The 11,339-nt window shown below is 36.1% G+C and overlaps 1 protein-coding gene across 5 annotated transcripts in view; it reads left to right on the forward strand.

Moving 5' to 3' along the window:
* Positions 1-1,854: 1,854 nt before the first annotated feature.
* Positions 1,855-11,339, forward strand: part of LOC106874256 (kelch domain-containing protein 2) — a 31,080-nt gene continuing 21,595 nt past the window's right edge. The window contains exons 1-4 of one of the 5 annotated variants that reach the window (XM_052971660.1): positions 1,855-2,086; positions 3,586-3,748; positions 8,036-8,100; positions 10,925-11,152. In XM_052971660.1, the coding sequence (XP_052827620.1) occupies positions 3,638-3,748; positions 8,036-8,100; positions 10,925-11,152 (404 nt within the window). In that variant the 5' untranslated portion in view covers positions 1,855-2,086; positions 3,586-3,637. Of the gene's footprint in view, positions 2,087-3,008; positions 3,228-3,520; positions 3,749-6,057; positions 6,339-8,035; positions 8,101-10,924; positions 11,153-11,339 lie in introns of those variants that run through there. The other 4 variants (XM_014921914.2, XM_052971659.1, XM_014921913.1 and 1 more) reach the window with 4 other exon arrangements.

Here is an 11,339-nt window from a genome sequence, read left to right on the forward strand (position 1 = left end):
TAGAGAACCTTATGTCACTAGGTTTGGCAGGACGGTGCATTGGCCCAAGAAATTGGAAAGAACTATTTACGTTTGATTTATTGTGTTTTTACTGGACAATTTTTTTTTAAACTTTTTTTATTGAACATTTTTTCAGGCCGTCTATATGTATGTGAGAAATCACAGCAGAAAGAAAGTCAGAACACGTAAGAGTTTTATACCAAGTTCTTTGAGTACACAATTGGAAAGTCGCAGGCTGTAATTCTTGTCTGTTTTATCGTGAGTGAAAACATCCACTCTAACAGATTCGACAAAACCGAATGTGTTGATTTGGAGTGTCTGTACTCAGGAAGTCGTGGTCAGTTGCGGAGCTGTGGTTGAGCATCGATGCCAGTTTCGACCTGTTGCTTGGTACTAGGTATCTTAGTCAGTTGGCTCTTGCTATTTTCCGTGAGGGGATGTCCCACTCATACAGTGAAGATAAAACCGAGTGTTTGATATATATATATATTTGTGCCGCATTTTCTGCGTGGTTTCGATGGCCATCTCACCTCAGATGTCCCTCCAAAATTTTTTAATTTCGTGTTTCACACTCAAGGGGGAGCCATTGTAGTGACGTCACATTGGCGCCAAAAGGCCGACGCCATTGCTGAATCCTTAACCACGCATGCGTGGGTTTCAACATCGAAGCGTTCCTGCTATTAGACTGTCTCTTACCAAGCCAGACAGCGACCAAGCCAGACAGCGACCAAGCCAGACAGCGACCAAGCAAGACGTCTAAGCAAGCTCTCCCATTTGAGTGTGGTTGAACCAAGTTGTTTCTATAACGACACCAGCTCGAAGAACCGTACATCTACATTTCAGGCTACTCTAAAACCGGACAATTAGAAGCTGTTTTATTTTCCACCGAACAATAAATATTTGTTGTTGTTGATCAGTTTGGAGTTTCTGCGTTCAGTTCTCTTCCAATTTAATGTAGGAAAGTTAGGTGTATATCTAAAGATATATAACCCACTCTCCTAAATATTAGACATTGTTTTTGGATCTTTCTGATTTGACGGACAACACTTTTCATTTAATCAGAAAGATCCAGGGTTTTAGAGTTAGGGTTACGGTTAGGGTTATGATTATTTTTGCCATAACCTCACTGATAACCCTAACCCTAAAACCCTATAACTCATAACCATAACCCTAACCTTAACCCCAACCCTAACCTTAAAACCCTAAACCTAACTCTAAAACCCGAACCCTAACCCTAAAACCCTAAACCCTTACTAGGGAGTAATGATATAATTAAACAGGGAATAACACTCTTGACACCGGCAAAAATTATTGTTTACAAAAACAGTAGTAACTGTATTCAGCTGAATAGACGTCAGTGATTGGTTGAAATTACAGAAATACGACAACTTTAACTTGCGATGTACAATTTTTAGTTAAGAAGGCTAAGAGAAAAAGTTTTATATGACACATTCTACCAGTATCCCAAGTTTGAAAGTGTTTCGTTAAGAAAACAAGTGGTGCCCGTCAAATCAGAAGGATCCTTGTTTTTTTCGTAATAAAAAGTTTTGAATGGTACAACAATGCACTATAATACAAAAAATGGACTATATACTTGTATTTCTCAGATCAACTCCCTAGCAGTTGCGAACTCGGCCTAGCCCAGGAGTAGAGATAAGAGAGTTGAGAAACGTGCTAAAGTCGGATGCCAAATAAACTTTCTTAAACGCTGCCTAAAAAACAACATAATCCCCAACACCATCAGGAACATACATCTACCCTCGTGTTTCCGCAGCCTTACCCTTCGACGATCACTGAAATATATACATACGTTCGTCATCAGAGCACGTATCCAAGGCAAGTGCAGCAGAACGGAGGACAAGATGACCCACACTACATGCTTCCTAGATGTATTGAAAATCAACGGGTATCCTAGATCCATTCCTTAAAATACCCCATTTTTGCGAGAGGGTAACTACAGCCATGCCCCTCTCTGAGAGAACACCTCGTAAAGAAACGAATAAGGGACAACAATCAATGCACATTAACAAATTGTCCCATCCGTGACACAGATTTATGCCAACGAGTAAATATTGTGTATAGACAAGTATATAGTCCATTTTTTTTGTTTTATAATGCATTGTTGCACCATTCGAAACTTTTTATTACAAACAATACACAATGTTTCAAGCGAACTACAATACTCTCTTATTGTTTTTTCTTTACTGCATTAATATTTTTAATTTGATTTTTAATGATCACTACATTAAACTAACTTAACAACAGGTGAGCTTTTATCCAGCCATGTTACAACGATTTATTAACCCTAAAAACTTGCTATACCAACCCTCTGTCTTCGACACACTACATTCTCCTCTATACCATCGCCTCCTCTTCGTTCATTCAGTGTCACCCTCTCCTTACACACACTAAAACTAGCCGATCTTTCCTACCCACCCCAACACACTGAAAACCCCTATCAACTTAATTCACCTCAACGATTTAGAAGGCTATGGGTACTGTCCCATCTTCTGCTCCAACAAGATAAATCAGTAGACGTGACTAAATTGCCACGTGAAGCTGGATTTCTTGTGATTATTCTTAGTTTTACTGTTACTCTTGTTTATATTGCTTGTACTCACAAGACAGCAAGCTGGCAGTAGCACGCCGGGTAAAATGCTTAACAGCATTTCGTCCGTCTTTACGTTCTGAGTTCAAATGCCACCGAGGTCGATTTTGCTTTTCATCCTTTCGGGTTTGGTAAAATAAGTACCAGTTGAACACGGAGTCGATATTGTCGACTTACTCCCTCCCCGGAAATTGCTGGCCGTGTGCCAAACTCTGAAACCAATATCACTAGTACACTTGCCATTTATATTATTTGATCCTGTTGTTTAGCAGCTACTCGTTCTTGTTTAACTTCCACTTGTCAGCTCTGATCTAAACACGCCACCTATTATGATCAAAGACATACCAATCATGACCTTCCCCATTTTTTTTCAAAGGGCAGTATACGTTGAACGACTATAATTTCAGTGTGTATGGTTTTAAGGTAGTAAGTAGTAGTGAAAGATTTAGCTGCTGTTTCTAGTCGACCACGTAGAACTGTCTCATTTGCAGTTAGAGTAAATCTTTGCATTTATCTATTTACACACAATCACAGTTACACGTCTACGAAAAATTGTAGCTCTACAACTTCGAATATATGCTTTACAATATATAAACACACACTATTCATCCATTTCCAAGTAAGTTTATCTTATATATGTGTATATATATATATATATAAGACTCACAGACAGCGATAAGCCTCTCTCTCTCTCTCTCTCTCTCTCTCTCTCTCTCTCTATATATATATATATATATATATATATATATATGCAGGGTTATCGCTGTCTATGAGTCTTGGCGAAACAGCTCTGTCATATTTACATCTTACAACCTTATGTCTCTCTCCTCCTCTTTCATTTCTTTTATCCTCTCACTCTCACTCATTCTATATTTCACCCTTTCTCCACCTCTCTCTATCATTCTTACACCTCTGTCTGTATCTCCTTCCACCTCTCTCTATCTCTCCCTCTCACCTTCTCTATTTCTTCTATTTAGACATGAACAGTCACCTTCATTGTGCATTTCTCCATCAACTCTCTCATCCCTAATGAATCCCCCTAAAACTGGCAAGTATCAGGAGATTTCCGCCCGTGCTGGTCATCTAGTTGCTTGCTTTGGCAATTTTATGTGTGTCTGGGGTGGCTACGAAGTCAGAGAGGTAAGACTGCTTCCATTAATTACATTTGTAGCTACCTTCATTAATCACTCTTGTAAATATTAACAACAATATTTAAACCTCCTAACTGACAATCTTCCTCCCACATTGCTTTAGGTTTAAAGGAATTGATGTCAGAAAACATAAACACGCACTTAACACATGTTTGTGCAGTAGTTGAGATGTCCATGCCTTTCTCAACATTCTCATTATACACATGCTCACACTCTCACAACTGTATATATACACACGTATGTATATCTGTGAGTAATATATATAGAGAAGGCAGTATTCTTTCACACACACACACACATGTAGGTATATATATATATATATATATGTGTGTGTATTAAGGCTACCATCGGTTTCATGTCAAGAAAAAATATCTTAATATCTTAATTTTTCAAACCAATCATATGAAGGAATGGTGTACGACATATACATATATGTATATATATATATATATATATATATATATATATATATAGTGTGTGTGTAGTAAACTTGTCGAGTCGGTGCGTAAACAACGACTTGCCACATAAAACAGAGAGGACTAACGAAGAAACGACATGCTGGAATCTTTAAATGTCTACAAATATTGTAAAGTATTGTGGTTACTGTTCATAAAATACACCATAAACAAGAGTGCACTTTACACCAAAAGCCAGTACGAGTTTCTTTTCATATCTATCGCAGTATAGTTTAAGTAAGGATAAATATTCTCTGCAATTAAGTCAGTTTATTTAGTTTTAAAAATTATTGGCTCATAAAGAATTAATTTATACAAATGTCTACAAAATGTTTTAGATGGACTGTTTTATGTTTATAAAATAAACCATAGGGGAAAAAAAGATAATGAACTCTAATTAATCTCTAAAGTCATTTATGTAAAACGATGGTTTATTTATCAATTAAGTGAAGAATATAGCTTGTGTTTGGGAATTTTGGACTGGAGGTCGTTGTTTACGTACACAAACAACAAACCAGATGCTACAATCTTTGCTACCAAGTGGGTGGCCGGTCAAAATTTACTCTAAATTAAAGAGAACTTACATACGTGTGTGTGTCACATAGATTATAAACTCCGAGTATCAACAGAGTTGTGTTTATACATGAAGGTATTTTAGACAGGAGTCTTCTTCATCATGCGGATCCTTTCTGTTTGGCTGCCACTTTTCAGTATCTCTACTATGGACCTTTAGATGTGTATCTAATGGTTGTCAAAAACTAACGGAGGACCATTTACGTAAAGAGTGTATAGTAACAGAAATACTGATAAATAAACACTATATCTTTAAGATTAAAACACTATATCTGTTTTATCATTAATCGAACCGTGTGTTACCGAATATCTATGGAAAGCCTTTGTATTATTTCGTAATATAGAGGGCGATTGAAATGAAAGTAAAATTTAAACAAATAAAATCTGAATTTTTGTGCCAGTATAGAAGAAACAAAGTACATTTCGTTGTTTCCATTTCGAATTTTTTATGACTTCATACAATTTTACGTAGGTTTCAGTAACACATTTAAATAGGACATAACCAAACCGTATATCAGCTTCATCTGCCTGTCTTGCTTTTATTTATCCTTTTCAGGTTCTATTATATTTGTTCTATAAATATATACCACAAATAAATGGATTTGTAGTTAGTTTAATGTGTGTGTAGGTGTGTGTATACATACACAAACAAATGCACATAAATTGATGTGTATATGTATACGAAATACATACACAGATGTTTAATATATATTTATGTAATTAATAAATCTTGTTATAGAACTAGTCTATTGAATGGCAGTCATAGCAACATGATGTAGATTCCTATCTAAAATACCTTCAAGTAGAAACACAACTCCATCAATACTCGGACTTTATAATCTATGTGACACACATGTATGGAATCTTTTGTTTGGCTGTACCTGTGGAAATTTAAAAATTTGGTGTATTGATGTAATTTTCCACGCTGAATTTAGGGATATATTTAACTTTTTCTAGAAAATATTTAAAAAAAAGTTTGATTATTTTTACCCAGTGAGAAAACTGGATTTGGATGTTGTCATTTTGTGCGTGACAGCACGTGTTGTCAACTGTAAACAAATGAAATATTGGCGGAATTCTGCTTTTCGCAATCCATATCATAACTTTTTTTTTTTTTGGTAATTTGCAGAAAATTTTGGCGAATTTATATTCTATACACTGGAATTCAGACGATTGAGCAAAAATCAAAAACAAGAAATTGGTGCATGATTTAAGGCCTATTTAGCTATTATTTTTAGCACCTCTCACAACCACCATTTAATAAGCGAAAAATGACCGCCTGTGTAGATAGCTTGGTAACGGTTTTGGCTTGTTACTATGGTAACAGGCATGTATGTATCTGTGGTTTACAATTGGCTAAAATTACCCAAAATTTGCAAACTTTAAAAGCTATTAACTTGTAGTACACGGCGTTACTACAAACTCTTTATTTATTGATTTATGGCGAAAATGAATTAGCATAAAAGACTACATGATTACATCTAATATGAAATCAGTTGGAAAAGAACAGCTAAACAGAAAAGATCCAAGATATTAACATACCTGAAACAGGTATTTGACTACAATAATAATTGGAAGTCAAGTTTATGGCCTCCGTATCATCATCATTATTATCGTTTTACATTCGTTTCCCATGCTGACATGGTTTGGAGGAGTCATTATTTCTGCTCTGCAAATTGTATGTGGGACTATATTTTGCTCGTAAATTTTTGGCTTGGTTTCTACTGCTGGATACCCTTCGTACTACCAACCACTTCACAGAATGTACTGGGTACTGACCCTGCAAAGGTTTTCTCCTCAAGGTGCTCACAACAATACACGTAGCAGAGTGTACTGGGTGTAATTTATTGTGGCACCTGCACTAGAGAGGTATAGGAGTGAGAGAATGAGGGATAGTAGAAAGTGGATAAATGGTGAGAGTGAATGATGGGTGTTGATACCAAATGGTCAGTGGTGGGGAGTATAGATTAGCTGTATGGTGTATATGCAGACCTGATCAGGTTTCATAGGTACATGCCTCAAAATTGTAAGAGATCTAGGTTGATAAGGACAAGAGAGAGGGTTAGATAGGTGTCATGGCATCCCTAGTTACACTAATTATATGGTGATCTAAAGAGATTTATCATTCATCACATCAGTCGTATAGTTCTGTAAAGATGTGAAGAGGAGAGACTAATTGAGAGAGAAGTAGTGGGGGTGAGAGTGATAAAGGCAGGGACAAAAGAGATACAGGCAACAGACAGATGGGTGAGTGATAAATGTGCTAGAGTAGTGAGGAGCTATAAATGTACATGTTCATGCAAATATAAAGGTATTTTGCCATCCAGGCTACATTCCTAGTACCCCCACCTCCACTGACCACCACAAAGACCACTTTCTGCATCAAATTCAAAACAATTGTATTTCACAAATAGCACTTAACCTAATTAACCCATTATTTTGTTTTTCTTTACATCATCTTTACATCCCCACTTTTCTTTAGCACCCTCCTGGATCTTTCCACACCCTCGGAGGGGCAGTACTGCCCACTTTAGGAATCACTGGTATAAATCTATATTTACCTATAAATACATACTTACATACGTCTATGTGTGTATATATGCCCACTTTCCATGCTGGTATGGGTTGAAAGCTCAATCTTAGAGGCCCCGAAAAAATTTACAGTCATAGGTGCAATTCTTTCCTCCATCCCCAACTATATGCTAAAAAAATTAAAATTTTGTCTTTCTCTAAACTCTTTGCATTTCCTTGTTCTAAAATTTGTTCTTAATTAATTACTGCTGTAATCTCATTACACCCTTAATTACCTCTGCTTGTCTCATTACATCTTAACTTCTGTTACTGTTGTTTAGCCCAATGTTAATCCTGATAAGAACATACTTTTTTTTTTTAAGTAGTGGTGTATAGCATTTGACTGCTATTCCTGGCAGAAGTCTCTCTTTGAGTCTATGTTAATTATGTTAGTTCATTCAACCGCATTAGTCCAATATATTTTCCTATATTTTACCCCAGATTCAAAACATTCATAATTTCGTTCATCTGTCATTTTGAAACTACGTGTATGTACATATATGCAATATTCATAACATACACCATTATTCATATGCAATCTCCTTAACAGTAAATCATTGTATCTGCATCACTTCCCATATGTTCTATAAACAGATACAGTTCAGCTACAACTGAACCATATAATCAAAGATTACATTTAAACATTGAAATTACAGTTGAAACGTTTGTATTTACAGTATAATAGAGAAAAATACTGCAAGTCAAATGAAATATGGATGTATGACACAATCCTAAACAGATGGTATGTATTCTTTGTTTTTTTTTTGTGTTATTATATTATTGTAAATGTTTATTGCTGGACTCTTCTTCACTGACCAAGTTTCTCAGTATGGCAATGTCAACTAATAATATCCTTCCATTTCAGGTACCTATGCTGCTTTATTTCAAGCAGCTGCATCCTGAAGAAGTAGAAACGATTTTACATGCCATCAAATAGGTCTCTGTTTAGTTCAGAAAACTCTGAAAGAATTTTTTTTTTTTTAAGCTGCTATCTCACATTCCTTTCTAAGGTTTTCAGCTAACAACTAGTTTGTGTTTCAATTTTCCTGCATGCTATGAGATGCAGACTATATATTTCTGCCACTTTAAGGTTTTGGGAGGTCTTTAATATTCAAAGTCACAAGTTGGCAGAATCATTTGGGTACTGGGTAAACGCTTAGTGGTATTTCATCCAGCCTTACTTTCTGAGCTCAAATTCTGCTGAAGTCAACTTTGCCTTTCATCCTTTTGGCGTCAATAAAATAAATACCTGTTGAGCACTGGAGTCAATGTAATCAACTTAACTCTCCCCTGAAATTGCTGGCCTTGTGCCAAAATTTGAAATCAATCTTCAGTATCTCCAGGCAATCCTTTCTGCCACCGAGCAAGATAAAGATTATACACAGAAATTCTCCATTGAACTGACACCAGTAACATTGAAGCCACACTATATAGCATCAACTGAGATGGCTCAGATGTATGTGTGTGTTTGACTTGTGTCTTCCCTGTAGTATCCACTACAGCTAGCCTGCTATCTGCCATTCACATGAGTGTTTTCACTCTTGACAGAAAATAGAAAATAGGAGAAACCACACTCAGAGCTACCAAGGGAAATGAGCAAGGAGGCATACACTTAGAGAAATATCTGAACTCTCTGACCCTGTCTGTGAGTGGAACTGTGCATCAAAGAAAAGATTCACAAATGAAGATGGTCACCATTGGACAATATTACATGTATGTCTCTCATAATAAATAATATATAATGGTTGTGATGTTAAGGTGTGGAATACTGACACATGATCATAAAACCTTCTTATTGCTTACTCCTTTTTCTTGACTGGACATACAAACAAATGTATCTTACTTCACTGAGAAGGATATTGTCAAATTGAAGAAATAACAAGTTCAGCAACTCGACCATCCCATCTGTGACAAGGAGGAATGGATGTAAAATAGTGATATAGTTCTAGAATATGAACTAACAGAAAAAAGTGCAGAAAGCTATTATCCCTGCTAGTAACAAAAGACCTTTCTCCTTCAGAGTAAAAGTCAGAGTGTATGATGCTTGTGTACAAACTGCAATGCTGCAAATAGTGAAACATATCCCCTGAATGCAGAGGAGATGCAATGACTCAAAAGAACTGAAGCTAGCATGTTGCACTGGATGTGCAACATCAGTGTGCATGTTCAGCAGTGCAATATGCTTTAAGAGAAAAATTAGCATAAAAGATTGCACTGATAGGGTCATATAATGCATGTAGATCAGGACAACTGTATAAAAAAGTGCTCATTGTGAAATATGGAACAGCGAAACCTAGGAAGAGGTTGGACAAAATAGCAAAAACCGACTTCAGGATGCTGAGCCTCAAAGGACTGATATTAGTGATTTGCTGTGCTCAAAAAGCCCTCATGGCAAAAGTAAAAGCCTAAAAGCATATTGTTTATATCTATGTTCCTACACCCAGTCTATCCCTATTAAGCCTTCCCCCATCTTCCTAACTTCCATCCTTCCATCACTTTTCTAACTAAATCATTACTTACTCAGCACTGCTGCAATTATATGAGAGCAGAACTGCACATATTTCATCCCCTTTTGTAGTACCAGTTAAATTCTCCTTGGAATGACTTTCTTTTGTCACCCATCTCTCATTCTCAATATCATCCATTCCTACTTTATTTTCTACTGAACATTCCTTTCATTATCATCATCATTTAGCATCCATTTTCCATGCTGGCATGGGTTGATGGTTTGACTGGAACTGGTAAACCAAGGAGCTGTATCAGGTTTCAGTCTGTGTTGGCTTGGTTTCTACAGCTGGACACTCTTCCTAACATCAGCCACTCCACAGAGTGTATCAAGTGCCTTTAACATGTCACTAGCTAATATGCATTTAACGTGTCACCAGCTATATGCATTTAATGTGTCACCAAATAATATGCATTAATGTGTCACCAGCTAATATGCATCTAACGTGTCACCAGCACGGGTGCCTTTAACGTGTCACTGGCGCCTTTAAAATGTGTCAGAATTACTAGGTGCTAGACAAAAATACCTTGAGATGTTTGGTTTCTTTCCTTTACATCCTAAATGCAAATTCTGCTCAGATCCACCTTACCTTTCATTTTATCTGGACCAGTAAAATACATAATGGGGCTATGTGATCAACTATATCCCTAAAGTCAGTGCCTGAGCATTACCACGGTTTAGTGACTAAAACAAGTTAAAAAATAAAAGGTGTATGTGTGTGTGTGTATATAATGCAACTATGCAAAGTATATACAAGCCAAAAATTATTTGTAATTTTTTTTTTTCTATGTAAATGTCTTTGATCAACATAGGCTAATATATGTTAATGAGGTTGAATAAATTGAAACATTCTCACAGTTGTATCCCTTCCTCCCTTTTTAAGAGTTACTAGCAATTGCTTACCTTTGTTTAGTTTCCCCCAGTTCAGAGTGAATTATTACAATAAAGAATGTTTTGCACTTAGTTACTCTACCCCTCAACAATCAGAAAGTCTGTTTTACTGCTAGTCATTCCAAATATTTTCATTTGATTTGATTGTTTTTACCTTTTATCGTCTCAGGTACTCCTATGAAACAAAGTGTGAAATACCCTTAGCGCGTTCTGGTTCAATTGCTCAACTTATAGATGACAAGTTATACGTTCATGGCGGTCACACAAAACAAGGAAACACTAACTCTATATATTGTTTAAACATTAAAACAATGGAATGGAAAAAACTACTGTCCAATTATGAAGGGCCGTTACCCAGTCCAAGGGATAAACATTCTTCATGGGTGTACAAAAATAAGTAAGTATGTCTGTGGTTGTGAACTCCATGTAAAAAATATGTATATTTATATCTTTTTGTTGTGTCTTGTAAATAATCCAAGGCAGGTAGTTAAAAAGAAAATGGTTATAATCAGAATACAGTTTGTTCTAAACTTGAGTTACTTATAACGAAAACAATCACTATATATATATATATATATATATAT

The sequence above is a fragment of the Octopus bimaculoides genome, chromosome 11, assembly GCF_001194135.2.
Source record: "Octopus bimaculoides isolate UCB-OBI-ISO-001 chromosome 11, ASM119413v2, whole genome shotgun sequence".
Classification (NCBI taxonomy): domain Eukaryota; kingdom Metazoa; phylum Mollusca; class Cephalopoda; order Octopoda; family Octopodidae; genus Octopus; species Octopus bimaculoides.